This window comes from Globicephala melas, chromosome 5 (genome assembly GCF_963455315.2).
Source record: "Globicephala melas chromosome 5, mGloMel1.2, whole genome shotgun sequence".
Taxonomy (NCBI): Eukaryota; Metazoa; Chordata; class Mammalia; order Artiodactyla; family Delphinidae; genus Globicephala; species Globicephala melas.
Window position 1 is genome coordinate 65,950,624 of NC_083318.1, and position 18,383 is coordinate 65,969,006.

The following is an 18,383-nucleotide window of genomic DNA, read 5'->3' on the forward strand; positions in this document are numbered from 1 at the left end:
TCCCTGTTGCACACTGAATCAAGTAAAGTTGTACTTGAAAGTTGTACTTTCTTTTAGTTTTACCTAAAATTTTGCATTATGTGTTTTGAAGCTATGTTGTTAGATGCATACACATGTAGAATTGTTACATAACACTGATGAATTAGACCTTTTATTGTTATGTAACAACTCTTTTTTTTTTTTTAGTGACATCTTCACCAGATTTCATTGGTATTTGCCAATGAAATGGCAAATGGTGTAATTTTTCCTGTCCTTTGGCTTTAACCTTTTTTTGTCCTAATTTGATAATCTTTGTCTTTTAACTGAAAATTTAGTCTGTTTACATTTACTGTAATAATCGATATGTTTGGACATATTTCTGCACATTGTATCATGTGCTTCCCTGTGCGTTTTTTTTTTTTAAACTCCTTTTTTGCCTTCTAAAAAAAACTTTTTTTTCTCATTCCATTATCCCCTCTCCCTCATACACAGAAACAACACACACTTACTTGGGAGTTATATACTTCATGTCTGTACTAAAGTCTAAAGGTAATTGAAAAGTTTACTTTCCTTCTGAAAAATACAAAGAACTTAGAATGTTTTAACTCTGGTCACCCCCTCCAAACTCACATGTGATTTGTTTGCTAGTATTTTGTGTCTATTCTGCTCTCTTTTCCTTCTGTAAAATAAACATTGCTATTTGTTCAAATTTATCTAAAATCTTTGTTAACCATCTTTTCTTATTTCTCTGCTCTTTCTGTCTGATGTAGAATACATCCTATAGAAATTCCTTTAGGTGAGGATCTTTCATGGTAAAGGCACATTTTAATATCTTATTCCACTGTCTTTTGGCTTTCACTGTTGCTGTTGAGAAGTCAGATATTTTACCTTTGTTTCCATGTCTTTTCTGTTTGTCTGCTTTTTAAATTTGATTAACTGTATTTTGAAAGTCTTTTTCTTTGGTGTAAACTGCAGTTTTACTATGAAGTGACTGGGTGTGTATTTCTTTGCATTTACCCTTCCTGAGATTTGTTGGGCTTCCTGGATCTGAGAATTGGCATTTTTCTATCAATACAATTCTGGAATTCTATGATTCTCTGTCACTGTCCCTTGAAGTATGTATTACCCCCTCTCATTTCTCTTTTATCTCCTTTTGGAACTCTAGTTAGAAATATTTTGGATCTTCTTGCTTTATTTTCCATGTCTCTAAACCTCTCTGACATACTTTGTATTTCTTCATGTTTCTGGCCTAGATCCTGGGTTATTTCCTTAGGCCTACCTAGTTCACTAATTCCCTCTTTAGTTGCCTCTAATCTGCTGGTTGGTACATCTGTTGGGTTTTTAATTTTAATGATTATATTTTTCATTTCTAGAAATTACTTCTGTTTTTCATCTTGCTTGGTTGGTCTCTTGCTCCTGGCTTATGTTTTCAGACTTCTTTATTATTAGGCGTATTAAACATAGCTATTTTATAATCTGGGACTGAAAATTCTGCTCTCTGAAATCTTTTGGTTCTTACTGTATTATCTTTTTCCTCCGTTTCTTGCTCTCATTCATGATGCCCTATCTGTTTTTAAACTGAGAAGTGTTCATTTTCCATGTAGTTTTATATCTTGGAACTATTTGATGTCTCTTATTGAGGATGTGTTCCTGCATAGAGAGTTTGCATTTGCCTCTGTTAGCTGCTGGGGACACAACTTGGGACCACATTAAATTAAAGTCAGCTGGGGCTTCCCTGGTGGCGCAGTGGATGAGAGTCTGCCTGCCGATGCAGGGGACACGGGTTCGTGCCCCGGTCCGGGAGGATCCCACATGCCACGGAGTGGCTGGGCCCGTGAGCCATGGCCGCTGAGCCTGCGCGTCCGGAGCCTGTGCTCCGCAACAGGAGAGGCCACAACAGTGAGAGGCCCGCGTACCGCAAAAAAAAAAAAAAAAAAAAAAATTAAAGTCAGCTTAAGATTTTTGGACCACGTTGGTAGCATGAATCCAGACTATAAACTTGTGTGAGCTGCCTTATCCTTAGGATTTTCAGGGGAGTTTTTCTCTTCTCCACTATGTGACACCAGAGTAGGTGCAGGCTTGCTTCCTTGCTATCCCCTTCTCTGTGTGTTTTTTCTAGGTCACAGTAATGCCAGGTGTCTAGCTTTTTTTCTGGGTATCTCCTGTTAGACTCTCCATCTTTAGCAGAACCTAGTTTTATTCTTTGTTCTCCCATGCCACTTGCAGCTGTGGAAGTAGAATCTCAAAGAATGTAAGCTTCAACAGAAATCATCAGGGAAAAAACTGGCTTTGGTCTGCTCTCTTATTCTACAGAGGTCCTGCTTTCCCTTCATTTTTGCCCTCGTCACATCATTTTGCTAGCTTAGCAATGCATTTGAAGAGTTTTTTTTTCCTAGTCTGCTGTGCAGCATTAAAAAGAAGTCCTTGGGGCTTCCCTGGTGGCGCAGTGGTTGAGAGTCTGCCTGCTGATGCAGGGGACGTGGGTTCATGCCCCGGTCCAGGAGGATCCTACATGCCGCAGAGCGGCTGGGCCCGTGAGCCATGGCCGCTGAGCCTGCGTGTCCGGAGCCTGTGCTCTGCAACAGGAGAGGCCGCAACAGTGAGAGGCCTGCGTACCGCAAAAAAAAAAAAAAAAAAGAAGTCCTTTATTTATTCATTTATTCATTAATTTATTCAAGGAGTATTTATTGAGCACTTTTTATATGGCAGCAAATGAGAATGACTCTCTGAGTTTATATTCTCTTTATTACTAAAATAGAAAATTAAGCAAAAAAAGTATAGTAAGTACTGTGATAGAAGAAATACTGTGTGCTGGAGGGGCACCTAACTGAGTCTTGAGTGGTTGAGGAAGGTTTCCATAGGAAATGATATCTAATTAGTGACCTGAAAGTAGGCATTGGTGTGATGAATGGTGGAGAAAAAAGGTAACACTGCAAGTAACTTAGTGTGTCTAGAATAGTGAGTAGAGGATCTCGTGGTGGGGTTGGTAGTTTTGAAAGTACTAGGGGTGAAACTCAAGAGGTAAACAGTAGTCAGATTAGGGTTTTGTTTAGGAGTTTGGGCTGTTTTTTAGGCAGTGGGAATCTATTGGAGTATATTAAGTAGAGGAAGTACTTAATCAGATTTAAGATTTTAGAAAGATAACTAGATGCAGACTGGAAAACAGATTGCAAAGGAGGGAGACTGAAAACAGTAATACAAATGAGGCTGTAGTCTAGGTTAATGTCAATGATTTTTTTTAAGGGAGTAGGTGAACGCAAGAGATTTAGGAGCTGAGTAATTAAGACCTGGTGATTGAATTTGGGGGACTGAAAGAGAGAGGGTCAAGTAAAGGACAGTGCATGGTTACTGGATTGGATTGGGTGATTGTGTTGGTGATTTCATTGATTTCTAAAATTAAGGGACTTCTCTGGTGGTGCAGTGGTTAAGAATCTGCCTGCCAATGCAGGGGACGTGGGTTGATCCTTGATCTGGGAAGATCCCACATGTCGCAGGGCAACTAAGCCTGTGCGCCACAACTACTGAGCCTGTGTTCTAGAGCCTGTGAGCCACAGCTACTGAGCCTGCGTACTGCAACTACTGAAGCCCGTGCGCCTAGAGCCCGTGCTCCGCAACAAGAGAAGCCACCGCAATGAGAAGCCTGCATACTGTAACGAAGAGTAGCCCCCACTCGCCACAACTAGAGAAAGCCCACGCGCAGCAACGAAGACCCAGCACAGCCAAAAGTAAATAAATAAAATAATTAATCTATAAAAAAATAAAATTAGGAATACCAAAGCTGGAGTATATATTAATGAGAAGGTGAGGATTCATTCTTGGACATCTGAATCATAGGTGCCTCTGGGGCATCTTAGCAGATGACTAGTAGGCAGTTGGTTATACTACTTTTCTACTGTGAGACATGATCTTTTGGCTGGATTAGTGCAGTAGCCTCTCCCGGGGCTCCTTAATTCCACTCTTACTTTCTCATTATATTTCAGCCAAATCAGTCTCCTTTTGGTTCTTAGAAAATACCAAACTTACTCTTGTTTTAGGGTGTGTGCTCTAGTTGCTTTTTCTTTCCAAGATGCCCTTCTTCATGTGGCTGACCGTTTTGGTCATTTACATCTTTTTAAAAATATAAATAAACTTATTTATTTGCTTAATTAATTAATTTATTTATTTACGGTACGAGGGCCTCTCACTGCTGCGGCCTCTCCCGCTGCGGAGCACAGGCTCCGGACACGCAGGCTCAGTGGCCATGGCTCATGGGCCCAGCCGCTCTGCGGCATGTGGGATGCTTCCGGACCAGGGCACGACCCCGCGTCCCCTGCATCGGCAGGCGGACTCTCAACCACTGCGCCACCAGGGAAGCCCTATTTTTAACTTTATTTTTGGCTGCGTTGTTTCTTTGTTGTTGCGCGCCGGCTTTCTCTGGTTGTGGTGAGTGGGGGCTACTCTTCGTTGCGGTGCGCGGGCTTCTCATTGCGGTGGCTTCTCATTGTGGAGCACGGGCTCTAGGCTCGCGGCTTCAGTAGTTGCAACACGCAGGCTCAGTAGTTGTGGCTTGTGGGCTCTAGAGCACAGGCTCAGTAGTTGTGGTGCACAGGCTTAGTTGCCCTGCAGCATGTGGGATCTTCCTGGACCAGGGCTTGAACCCATGTCCCCTGCATTGGCAAGCGAATTCATAACCACTGCGCCACCAGGGAAGTCCTGGTCATTTACATCTTAAATGACATGTCAGCTCTGCACACCCAGTCAGTCTTTAATATTACACTCATTTTAATTCTCTGTGTAGTTAGCACTTATTACTGACTGATATTTTCAGTATCTGCTTTATTTTTCCCGCCGTTTACAAGCCTCGTGATAGCAGGAACTTCAGTGCCTAGAGCAGTGGCTTGCCCATAGTAGGGGTTTAATATTTTGTAAATAAGTGAATGCATAGAGTTCTAACCTGGGGATAGAGATTTAGGAGTTATTAGCTACACCCAGGTGGTAACTGAAGTCATGAGTGTGTTTGAGACAGTATAGGGAGAGAGTTTAGATTGGGGAGATAAGAGCTAGTACAGAATCCCCAGTGAGTAAGGGACAAGTGGAAGAGGAGGAGCTTGCAAAGAATACTTGAGGAGGTGCAGTCTGGAGAGGTAAAAGAAAAGCCAAGCAGAGTATGGTGTTAGGAGAAGAGAGTATTTGAAGAAGAATAATAAACATTTCAAGACTGTCTTTCCTATAGTCGGATGTCTTTCACAGGGAAGATTTTACAGATTCCTTGAGAAACCTGTGTTTATGTTTATGATGCCTGTTTTTCATCCTTTTCCCTAAGCCTCATCTTCTTTTGGGCTTACTATGCAGTTTTAGCCAGTTTCTTCTCTTTTCCTTGTGGTGATGGAGAGCTGCTGGGGTAAATATTGATTGAGAGTTTGATATTAAAGGATGAAGGAATGGAGGGTGTCATGAGTTCCTAAGTTCCAGAAATAAGCATATTTATTAGAACATTGAAATGGGAGAAGAAACAGATGATGAAATAATATAATTAAAGGTAAAACATGTTATAATGCTTTTCTGAGATGAACATCGACTCAGGCAAAAATATTTAATGTTGGTTCCACTATACAGAAGGCTTGAAATTGAAATCTGTGACTAGGTTTCTTTTTTCTCTGCTGACTGAAATTAAGATGTTAGTTTATTTTATTATATTCGGAGTACATTGTTTATTGATTGTTTTATTTTGGGCTCAAGTTTTCAGAATTTGCTTAGGCCAAATTAGACCTTGTTAACCATCAGATAGACAGCAAGTAATTGCTTGATTGAAAGATAATTTGTATATTTAAGAGTTTGAGATCGACTTCTGAATAATTCAGATCACATGATAAAGTCAGAAACAGCTCATTAAGAGGCAGAGACTTGCTAAGGAATCCTTAAGTTTTTAAGGAGCATTCAAATGTTTTAAATTTTAGTAAAATCAGTTTTAATTTTGCTAATGACAGCAGATGTGTGGCAAACAGCCAGGGCTTGAGCTTAAAACAAACTTCTAGAGATATTCATGGATAGAATGTCTGGTTACTTATTGAAATCATAAAGATTCTACTCCAGTGATCCAGTGTAAGTTTATTAAGATGGTGGTGTGCAAAAAAAGTATTCATACATGTGTTTGAGCCATTTACTAGCATTTCTTGTTTGTGATTCTTTTTTGCTGCACTGGGTGGCTTGTAGGATCTCAGTTCCCCAACCAGGGATTGAACCTGGGCCATGTCAGTGAAAGCCCAGAACCCTAACCACTACGCAACCAGGAACCTCCCTGTGATTCATAACACTATATAATTAGTAATGTCTAGACAGTTTGTGGTGAGAAGAATATCCAGAAGTATCAGTTTTAGGGCTTCCCTGGTGGCGCAGTGGTTGAGAGTCTGCCTGCTGATGCAGGGGAAGTGGGTTCGTGCCCCGGTCCGGGAAGATCCCACATGCCGTGGAGTGGCTGGGCCCATGAGCCATGGCCTCTGAGCCTGCGCGTCTGGAGTCTGTGCTCTGCAACGGGAGAGGCCACAACAGTGAGAGGCCCACATACCGCAAAAAAAAAAAAAAAAGTATCAATTTTAGAGCAACTTATTTTATGTGATTTGTTTGAATGACTTTGATCATTGTAGAAAGGAGGGTTGTCTGTGAAACTTTAGACAGTAGATTTCAGTTGTTCAGACACTAGGTGAGTGTTGAAAGCTTATTATTCTGCCACTCTGTCCCTTCACTTTTCTCTGCCCAGGGCTGTATTCCCCAAAACAAAATTTTTAAGTAATTGATATATAGATTCTATAGATAAAGATACTTTAGAATTAGTTTGCTGTGTAGGTAGACAAAAATAAAGTATCAGTTATTTAACTGATCAATGTCAAATGTTATAAGCCATAGTTATTAATTAATTAAATAGAAGTGTTTTTAAGCCTTTTTTTTTTTTTTTTTTTTTACTACTATGCCATCATAACCTACTTAGGATCTGATGAATAGTTAAAATAAAGCCTTTTGGGATTTTCTGCACATTTTGGTTATCAAAAAATACCATGTAGGAAGCAACCTAAGTGTCCATCAACAAGATGAATGGATAAAGAAGATGTGGCACATATATACAATGGAATATTACTCAGCCATAAAAAGAAACGAAATTGAGTTATTTCTAGTGAGGTGGATGGACCTAGAGTCTGTCATACAGAGTGAAGTAAGTCAGAAAGAGAAAAACAAATACCGTATGTTAACACACATATGGAATTTGAAAAAAAATGGTTCTGATGAACGTAGGGGCAGGACAGGAATAGAGACACAGAGAGGGGCAGGACAGAATAGAGACACAGACGTAGAGAATGGACTTGAGGAGTACTCATATTTTGAAACACAAACTGGCAGAAATAAAAGCAGAACAAGGAAATCTGGGAAAGAACCAACTATAGAGCTTACAAATAAAAGTGTGATCACTAAAGTAAGAATTTAATAGATTAAATAGCCATAGTCAAGTAGAGAATTAGTAAATTGAAATTCACCCTGAATGAGCATAGGAAAGCAAAAAGATTTTCCAAGAAAATGAAAAAGCTTTAAAAAGGCATGAAGCTCTAGCCTATATTTAATAGACATTTCAGAGAGAGAGAGAGAGAATAGAGAAATGGTGTAGAAATTATATATAAAGAGATAATGGATGAGAATTTTTCAGAATTTGAGAAAAACAAGGATCTTCGGATCAAAAATACACTTTTAGTACTAAACAGGGTAAATGAAAAGAAACCCATAGATTTCAAAACTGAAACAAGAAACAACCCAACTTAAAAGTTGCCAAAGAGAAAGTCAGCCTGCTATCAGTACAATTGTTGCTCTCTTGAAGTAGACTTTTTATCTGCAACAATAGCAGAAAATAGGGGAGGAGTGATTTGGAGTAATAGCCATGAAAGGGTAAGAGGAAAAATAAATGTTACCCTAGAATTTTATACTTGTCTAAATAATCATTCTAGAGGGAAGGCAAAATAAAAACATTTCACATATATAAAGATGACTATCATTTACTACTAACCTACCCACATTAAAAAAAACTATTCAAATATGTATTTCCATAAGATGCAGAGTAAACTCAGGGAAAGAAGCGTTGGGATATAAAAGGGACAGTGAAAAGCAAGAAGTGGATAAAATGTGTTGGAAAGTTAATTATTGATAGTAAAAATCATAAACATTTTATACTAAATGCTACAATTTTAGTCAAGAGTAATAAGATAGAAGAAGTTTTCAGTGGTTAAAGGTTTTTTTCTTGTTCAGAGGAAGGTAGAGATGGGGAATAACAGATGGTTAGAAAGATTTATAGGAAAGTTATGTATGTTAAATTTCTAAATGGAATCATGAAAACAGTAGAACTATAATCTTATAAATTTGAAACCAGCATGGGCGTGGGGTGAGAGGAGGATATAGAAAACTTTATAAATCTAACAGATGGCAAGAAAGGCAAAAGAAAAATAAAAGCAAAGGAAAAATGGATGGTAAACCGAAGTCAGACGGTAAGATGGCAGAAGTCTAAATCGGGTAACCAAGTAGTCAGTCACCTTTCATGGTGTTGCCTATCATTTATATATACTCATATTCTAAATATGTAGAAATGGTTCATTTCCATTTATTTCATTATTTCCACCTCTATATAAAATAAAATCAATATTTCCTTGATTCCATCCTCTTTTCCAGCTCTTACTGAAAGTCCAGATATTGCTTTCACTTTCTCATCTCCCATTCTCACCTCAACCTGTTGCTCTGTCCCTACTCTTCCTGCTGAAACTGCTGTTGTCAGAAGGTTGCCAGTGATCTTCATGTTGCTGATCCAGTTTTCACTTCTATCCTCTTTTCCCAAAAATACACAAATATCTACTTATAAATCAATTATTATTTTAAACATAGAGGTAATGTAGGAAAGTGGTTAAGAGAGGAGACTAATCGAAATGACTTGGGTTTCAATCCTGACTGTGCTTCCATGTTTAAAATACTAGCTGTGTGACTTTGAGGGAAGTTCCAAAACTTCCTGAATAAGATGAAGATAATAATAGTACTTACCTCAGAGCAGTTTTGTGAGGATTAAATGAAATAATGCAGGTAAAACACATAGTGTACTGTATGTGGCACATGGCACATACTTAGTAAATGTTAGCTATTGTTAATAAGCTCCAAAATGTTATATTATTGAATGAAGATATGATAAAAGGTTTTAAGGGTGAGATTTTTATTACAAAATATTTGATACATATAAAAGAATACATGCTATGTATATGTAAGTTAGAAAGAATAATAAAATCAACGCCTGGGAATTTACCACCTAACCTGAGAACCTTGCATTCTTTTTTCTAAAACCTTTTTATTTTATTTATTTGTTTATTGTTTATTTGCAAGCTGCATGCGGGCTTCCTCTAGTTGTGGGGAGCGGGGGCTCCTCTTCGTTGCGGTATGCGGCCTTCTCATTGCGGTGACTTCTCTTGTTGCAGAGCATGGACTCTAGGCACGTGGGCTTCAGTAGTTGTGGCACACGGGCTCAGTAATTGTGACTCGTGGGGTCTAGAGCGCAGGCTCAGTAGTTGTGGTGCACGTGTTTAGTTGCTCCGCAGCATGTGGGATCTTTCCGGACCGGGGCACGAACCCGTGTCCCCTGCATCGGCAGGCGGACTCTCAACCACTGCGCCACCAGGGAAGCCCGAGGCTATCATCTCTTCATATGTTTATTGGTTATTTGTATTTCCTTTCCTGTGCAAGTTTGTTCCTGTCTTCTGCCCTTATTTTTTCTAATGGTTGTCTTTTTGTTAATAGATCTGGAGGAATTCTTAAATATTCTTGATAGTTATCCTTTGTTGATTATATTTGCTGGATATATCTTCTCCTGTTTAAGTCATTAATTTACCTGGAATTGGTTGTTTATGGTGTGAGGTAGATTTCAGTTTTCTTTCATTAAATTTTTTGGAGGGGAGGGAGTTGTGCAGTTGTTCCAATAACCACTTAATTGTCATCCTTTCTTCATTGAATAGTATCTATAGAACAGTTTTGGGTGGAAGAATTGACAGCATGTGCCCTTGTTTTAAAGTGATGCATCTAAATTTTCACCATTGAATGCAATATTTGTTATAGGTTTGCTTTACCCTTTAAGGAAATTCCTTTTTGTCCTAATTTTCTTAAAAAGGTTTGAAACTTGCATGGGTGCTGAATTTTATTAAATGCTCTTTGTTTAGCTCCTGAAATGATTCTATAGTTTTTCTCCTGCAATCTGTTAATGAGGGGAATTAATAGCTTTTCTAATGTTTAACTACTCTTTCATTCCTAGGATAAATCCAACTTGGTCTGTGATAATATTATCTTTTTTTTTTTTTTGTGGTACACGGGCCTCTCACTGTTGTGGCCTCTCCCCTTGCGGAGCACAAGCTCTGGACGCGCAGGCTCAGCGGCCATGGCTCATGGGCCTAGCCGCTCCGCGGCATGTGGGATCTTCCCGGACCAGGGCACGAACCCATGTCCCCTGCATTGGCAGGCAGACTCTCAACCACTGCGCCACCAGGGAAGCCCATGTGATAATATTATCTTTTTTATACATTGCCAGATTGTCAGCTAATATTAATTAAGTTTATAGGTTTGTATGAAAACAACTGCTTAATATCTTTTTAAAAATGAACTTTACAGCAGAGAATATTGGTGCAGAACTGAAAGCTCCACTTATTAAGCAAGAACCTCTCCAAGTAAGAGGTAAATATATTTTATTCTATTTTTTATTATAATGGTGTTTTGAATTAAATATATAAAGTTAGTTTATATAGAGCTCTTTATAGTTATAAGGGTATGTTCATTTTTCTTTAAATATATTGACCATAAGGATTTATTCCATTTATACACTAATTTTCTACTGAAGTTTACTTTGCATTTTAGTCATAAATTTTATGCAAGTTCTTTTTGCAAAAGCCCAAAGAAAGGAGTAATGGCAAATAAAAATCAATTGCTTTATCATTTTTAGAAAAGTAATGTGATTAATAAAGAACAAGAGGCCAACACCTACAGCTTGTTCAAATCCAGGTAGAGTTTGGACATTCTTGTCTGATTTCCTTTTCTGGGAGTGATTGAGTGATGAAGGAATTCTCGTTTGCAGCTCTCTTCTTTATAACGCGCTATGGCTTCCATCTCCAAAGTAGCATGTTTCATGGAGGTACTAATTCTGTGATTAGGAGCATCATGGCTTTGGCGTCAGATAAAAGTGGATTCAATTTGTAACTTCAGGACATACTAGCTGTAAGACTTTGGGCAGTTTACTTTATTTCTCTGAGCCTTAGTTTCCTCCCTATAAGATTGTGCTAAAAATGGGACTTCTTTTCTAGGATAACTTTGGAGATGATAGTGTACAGTCACAATTAAGACTACTTAATGTTGTCTTATCATCAGTAATCTGGGCTAGGACAGGCCAACAGGGATTTCTAGCTACTTTGAAGAAATTATTAAAAAATAATGTAAAAAAAAACCTAATCTTTTTGAAGAGCAATGTAATTCTCCTCTCTGATCCAGAGAAGTTTATTTGGACTTAGAATTTTAGGATTTTTAGAGTAAGGTAGTTTAGAGAAACTCATGCAAAAAGAAACCTGAACTTCTTTATATACTTTTTTTCAAATAAGGTTTTGGTTTTTATATTGGACTTTATTTTTGAAATGTTCTTGTTAACTTGTTAATGTTCTATTATTTGTGCCTTTGATTTTAATAGTTTGTGTGTTATTTTAAGATTCTTTTTACCTACTGTAGTGATGGATAATTTTAGTCTTAATTTATTCTTTCAACTTGTAAGTACAATAGAAAACTCAATAGTTACTAGACATTAGAATAGAATATGAAGTGGCTGGGTAACAATTTTCAGAGGTTTGCTTATGTTATTTGTGTTTTGTGACCAAAAGTCTCACTATAAAAATGAACAGACCAATGTTGACTGTAATTTTTAATTCATAGACTATAATTGATGCCAAATTGGTATTTTATTTTATTATTGATGTCTCTGGCTTTTTTATGAACAGGTTGATACTTGATAATAGGAAAAATTTAGAAGGCAGTATTTTACCTATAGTCTATAATTAACTTCCTATAATTTTTAACTGATAAAAATGTTCCTTATAGTTACTTCATCTTCGTTACATTATGTGAAATTGCCCAATGACTTTCAGACTTTTTTGACTGCAACCCACTTAAGAAATACTAATGATCTAGTATATATATAGATTACTATATGTAACTGAAACAAGTTTTCACAAAAAGTGCTTGTTCTTCATTATGTGCAGTACTCTTTGATTACTTTCTATTTTCATTTTTTATAAAATGCTGGTTTCACCAGTGTTTGTAAAACACCGAACCAACGTCTAATTTTTTATTGAAACTTCAGTTCATTTTCATTTAGACCCTAAGCAATTTAAATTATACTAGTACGATTTAAACAGACCAGTAATACCTATATAAGGTATCCTTTAGACAAAGGGTTGACATTTTGTCATCATTTACTGATGAACCATGGAGATAAAGCTGGGTGGGTACAAGTGTAATTCTGTCCTGTTCTGTACTTGGAGTAAACTTTTTTTTTTCTGACGCCATTCAGTTCATCAGGAAAAACAGTTTTCTATGGAATTCATTAGTGAATCCACTTAAAACTCAGCATATGTTCATCTTCAAATGTGACTTCCAATGTACATATTTAGTATGTTTTCCTATATTTTTGGTTTTAGTCAAAGCAGTCCTTAAAAAGAGGGAATATGGACCAAAGTACACTCAGAATAATTTCATCACTGGAGTCAGAGCAATGAATGAGTTCTGCCTCAAATCCAGGTACAGTAATTTTTTAAAAATGGGGTAGTTTGCTCTATCTAAATCTAAATAGCCAGTTATTTCCTAGAATTTGTTAACCCGCTAACATCCATGTGGAAACCTTACCACGGCTCCTTCCTAAATTGAAGAAGTATTTTTATTCAGTTAAAAAAATGTTACAATTTTGGGGCTTCCCTGGTGGCGCAGTGGTTGAGAGTCCGCCTGCCGATGCAGGGGACGCGGGTTCGTGCCCCGGTCTGGGAAGATCCCACATGCCGTGGAGCGGCTGGGCCCGTGAGCCATGGCCGCTGAGCCTGCGTGTCCGGAGCCTGTGCTCCGCAATGGGAGAGGCCACAACAGTGAGAGGACCGCGTACCGTGAAAAAAAAAAAGTTACAATTTTTAGCTTGCTAAACTGAAGGCTGCTCCAGCACGAGCAGTTCCAGTGTTTCTTGGCTCCTTTAACTCAAAAAGGTAGGTTCTTCAATATCTTTGTGTCACACAAGAACCTTAGGAGTTTATTGTTATGTTAATATGTAGTAAAATTATCAATAAGATTATTTGCATATTTGTATAACTTTAAAATTTTGGTTTTTTTGGTAAAGCAGTTTTATTATGTTTATGTTCACACTCTAGCTGTGATTCACGTTGAGTATAAATTATTTTCCTTCTCTCTGGTATCTTGTTATTAATTTTCTTGTAATTAAAGAGATTTAGTGAGGTATTTTCCACAAATTTAAACTTTTCCCCCTCTTTTGTGTGTTTACCTAGAAAAACCATATTTATGTGCAAGATATCTTGGTAATTTCGACATCAGATGATCTAGCCTCTCCCACCCCACCCCACCCCCAGCCCATGGTCATATGATCTATGGTAGAATATCAAGAAATAAGGATTCCTGTAATCAGTTTTATAACTTCCATAACTATTGAAACAACAACCAATTATAATAATGATATAAAACTATATTCTGTTTCACATACAACAATTTTGTGAGTTAAGTAGGTTAAGTATCGCTATCTCCACATTATAGGCCAGGGAACATAATAAAGAGTGATGATGTAGCTTATTTAGTGAGTCAGTGACAGAGAGGGAACCAGAATATATATCTTTTGTTACTTGGTCCAGACTTTTTTTTTTTTTTTTTGCGGTACGTGGGCCTCTTGTGGCCTCTCCCGTTGCGGAGCACAGGCTCCGGACGCGCAGGCTCAGCGGCCATGTCTCACGGGCCCAGCCGCTCCGCGGCATGTGGGATCTTCCCAGACCGGGGCACGAACCCGTGTCCCCTGCATCGGCAGGCGAACTCTCAACCACTGCGCCACCAGGGAAGCCCCAGACTTTTTTTTGATGTGTGATAGTTGATTGTTAAACTTACTTTATTTTATTTTTACTTTTTATTTATTTATTTTTTGATTGCGCCACGTAGCTTGCAGGATCTTATCCCTGACCAGGGATTGAACCCAGGCCACGGCAGTGAGAGCCTGGAATCCTAACTATTAGGCCACCAGGATACGCCCCAGATTTTTATTTATAGGTCTTTTCGTTGCTATTACAAACTTTCCTTAGGAAGACCAATGATCAAATTTAGTATGACTATTTAGCAGTGACTTGATGAATGTATTAACCTTTCAGAATTTAAGAGAAAGGAAAATAATTAAATAGCATGAAATTGACACATATTCTTTATAACTTGGTATCTGTGAATGATATTACCACTTAGTATTAATCTGGATATAAACAAATGACTGTAAATTTTAAATTTAAATTCTTAAATAGAGGGATAATACTCTAATCCATGTTCTTTCCACTTTTCACTTTCTTTCTTCATACATCAGACATTGCAATGGTGTGTCCCTAGCAGATAAAATGCAAGCACTAATAAAGGAATTGACTCTCTACATATTATGTTATGGTATCTATATTGAGCATCAAGAATAATTCTTAGTGTTTCAACTGTCTCTAAGTCACTTTTGTGTACAAAATGTCATCTTTAAACTGCTTTTTATAGGCTATACAGATTTAGCTATTAAAATGAGGATCAGTGTAGTGGCTTTTATCTGCCCTTAATCCTTTTAAGTACATGAACCATATGAACCTTGTCTGAATAAATTCAACATATTTCTTTCTTCAGTGATCTAGAACAACTTCGAAAAATCAGACGACGAAGTCCTCATGAAGATACCGAGTCCTTTACTGTATACTTGAGATCAGATGTGGAGGCAAAGTAAGAATATAGTTCTTTTAGAATAAAAATACAAGCTGAATTTGGGATTAATAAAAATGTATTTTAGACAGACTCAGAATTTTTAAAATGACATGTTTTAAAAGCAGAATATTTTTACATTTCTAAGTTTATCTGAGAGTTACTAGTATGTACTAGTTAGCAAAAAAGTCATAATTTATGAGAAAATTTGCTGTTGAATTCACTCTTACTGTTTAGATTTAATTTAGAAAAATTTAAGTGCTTTATATTTTTCCTAAAGGACCTTATGCTTTGTTGTTAAATTCTCATATAGTTTTAGTTATCTAGATTTAAATATGATTATAATAAAGTCATTAAAATTGTCATTGTTGGTGATTGTGTGTACATAGATCTTTGGAAGTTTGGGGAAGCCCTGAAGCTCTTGCCAGAGAGAAAAAACTTCGTAAGGAAGCAGAAATAGAATATAGAGAAAGTAAGTATATTAAATTTACAGCTGAGTTAACTGAAAAGCAACTTGTAAGTAAGACTTGTGCCTATAATAACTATGCCCTCCCTAGTGGTTGCCCACCTCTTGGCTTTGGCTTTGTTGCTTCTAGCAAATACCAGTTTTCATTTTGGGATTCAATTATTTTATAAAAACAGTATTATTTGTTTTCTCCTCTATAGCTTTTTAAAGATCATGAGAGCAAGCAAAGGTAGTTTGTGGTTTCTATAAGATATATGAATATTAAAACTTAGGGTCTGATTTGAAGATTGTACCTGTTTAAAGGTAAATCCTAGTTTCTAAGGGGTTTTGGCCTCTCAGAAGAAGCAAACAGCTGTTGAGCATCTTTATATTCACAGATATGCTAAGGAGAGCTGCACTTAAATCCACAGGAATGAAATGTTTAGTTTCTTTTTTTAAAATTTGTTTTTCAGTGAGGTAACATTGGTTTATAACATATATTTCATGTGTACAACATTATATTTCTACTTCTGTTTACCCTACAGTGTGATCACCACCAAAAATTTAGTTTCCATCTGTTACTGTACAGTTGATCCATTTTACCCATTTCACCCTCAAGTAACCACTACTGTTTTCTGTATCTACATTTTTGGTTTGCTTTGGATTGTTCATTTATTTCATTTGTTTGTTTGTTTGTTTTTTATATTCCACATATGAGTGAAATCATATGGTATTTACATCTCTCCATCTGACTTGTCTCACTTAGCAGATGGTAAGAGTTCACCTTTTTTATGACTGAGTAGTATTCCATTGAGTAAAAATACCACATCTTTATCCATTCATCTGTTGTTGGGGGCTTAGGTTGTTTCCATATCTTGGCTATTGAAAATAAATGCTACAATGAACATAGAGGTGCGTATATCTTTTCTAATTAGTGTTTTCATATTCTTTGGATTAAATACCCAAAAATGGGATAGCTGGATCATATGGTAATTTTATTCTTAATTTTTTGAGGAATCTCCATACTGTTTTCCTTAGTAGATTGCACTAATTTGCATTCCCATCAACAGTGCATATGGTTTTCCTTTTCTCCACATCCTCACCAACACTTGTTTTTTCTTACCTTTTTGATACTAGCCATTCGAACAGGCGTGAGGTGATGTCTCATTGTGTTTTGATTTACATTTCCCTAATAATTAGTGACGTTGAACATCTTTTCATATTCTGTTGGCCATCTGTATGAAAAAATGTCTTTGGAAAAAATGCCTATTCAGCTCCCCTGCTTTTTTTTTTTTTTTTTTTTTTTTTGCGGTATGTAGGCCTCTCACTGCTGTGGCCTCTCCCCCTGCGGAGCACAGGCTCCGGATGCGCAGGCTCAGCGGCCATGGCTCACAGGCCCAGCCGCTCCGTGGCATGTGGAATCTTCCCGGACCGGGGCACGAACCCGTGTCCCTTGCATCGGCAGGAGGACTCTCAACCACTGCGCCACCAGGGAAGCCCTCCCCTGCATTTTTTAATTGGGTTTTTTTTGTTGTTGTTGTTTAATTGGGTTGTCTGTATTTTTTGGATATTAACCCCTTATCAGATATTTCATTTCTTTTCCCATTCATTAGGTTGGTTGTCTTTTCATTTTGTTGATGGTTTTTTTTGCTGTGTAGGAGCTTTTTAGTTTCATGTAGTCCTGTTGGTTTATTTTTGCTTTTGTTTCCCTTACCTGAGGAGGTATAGCTAGAAAGATAGAGTGAAGACCGATGTCAGAGTGTACTGCTGCTTATGTTTTCTTCTAGGAGTTTTATGGTTTCAGGCCTTACATTGAGGTCTTTAATCCGTTTTGTGTTGATTTTTGTTTAAGGTGTGAGATAATGGCCTAGTTTCATCTTTTTGCATGTAACTGTCCCATTGTCCCAATTTTCCCAACTAATGAGTTGAAGAGACTGTCCTTCTTCCATTGTATGATGTTTGCTCCTTTGTCATAAATTAATTGTCCATATATGTGTGGGTTTCTTTCTGGGCTCTAAATTCTGTTCCACTGATGTATGTCTTGTTTTCTGCCAATACCATGCTGTTTTGATCACTATGGCTTTGTAATTTAGTTTGAAATCAGGGCATGTGATACCTCCAGCTTTATTCTTTTCTCTCAGTATTGCTTTGGCTATTTGGGGTCTTTTGTGGTTTCATAAAACTTTTAGAGTTTTTTGGTTCTATTTCTGTGAAAAATGTCCTTGGGGTTTTGATAGGGATGTGTTGAGTCTGTAGCTGAGATGTATTTTTTTTTTTAAATTGGGGTATAGTTGTTTTACAGTGTTGTGTTAGTTTCTACTGTATGGCAAAGTGAAGTAGAGTTTCCTGTGCTATACAGCAGGTTCTCATTAGTTATTTTATACATATTAGTGTGTATATGTCAATCCCAATCTCCCAATTCATCTCATCCCTCCTTTTCCCCCTTGGTGTCCATACATTTGTTCTCTATGTGTGTCTCTATTTCTGCCTTGCAAACAGGTTCATCTGTACCATTTTTCTAGATTCTACATGTATGCATTCATATACAATATTTGTTTTTCTCTTTCCAACTTACTTCACTCTGTATGACAGTCTCTAGGTCCATTCACATCTCTACAAATGACCCGGTTTCGTTCCTTTTTATGGCTGAGTAATATTCCATTGTATATATGTACCATATCTTCTTTATCCATTCGTCTGTCAATGGACATTTAGGTTGTTTCCATGACCTGGCTTTTGTAAATAGTGCCACAATGAACATTGGGGTGCATGTTTCTTTTTTTTTTTTTTTAATACATTTATTTATTTTATTTATTTGTTTTTGGCTCCTTTGGGTCTTGGTTGTGGTGCATGGGCTTCTCATTGCAGTGGCTTCTCTTGTTGCCGAGCACGGGCTGTAGGCACACGGGCTCAGTAGTTGTGGCTCGTGGGCTCTAGAGCACAGGCTCAGTGGTTGTGGCAC

The 18,383-nt window shown here is 37.5% G+C and overlaps 1 protein-coding gene across 1 annotated transcript in view; it reads left to right on the top strand.

Annotated features, from left to right (window-relative positions):
- The window catches only part of SLC30A9 (solute carrier family 30 member 9), a 72,321-nt gene that overhangs the window by 11,157 nt on the left and 42,781 nt on the right, over positions 1-18,383 (top strand). The window contains exons 3-6 of the mRNA XM_030881139.2: positions 10,630-10,692; positions 12,696-12,795; positions 14,905-14,997; positions 15,366-15,448. Of these exons, the coding sequence (XP_030736999.1) occupies positions 10,630-10,692; positions 12,696-12,795; positions 14,905-14,997; positions 15,366-15,448 (339 nt within the window). The remainder of the gene's footprint in view (positions 1-10,629; positions 10,693-12,695; positions 12,796-14,904; positions 14,998-15,365; positions 15,449-18,383) is intronic.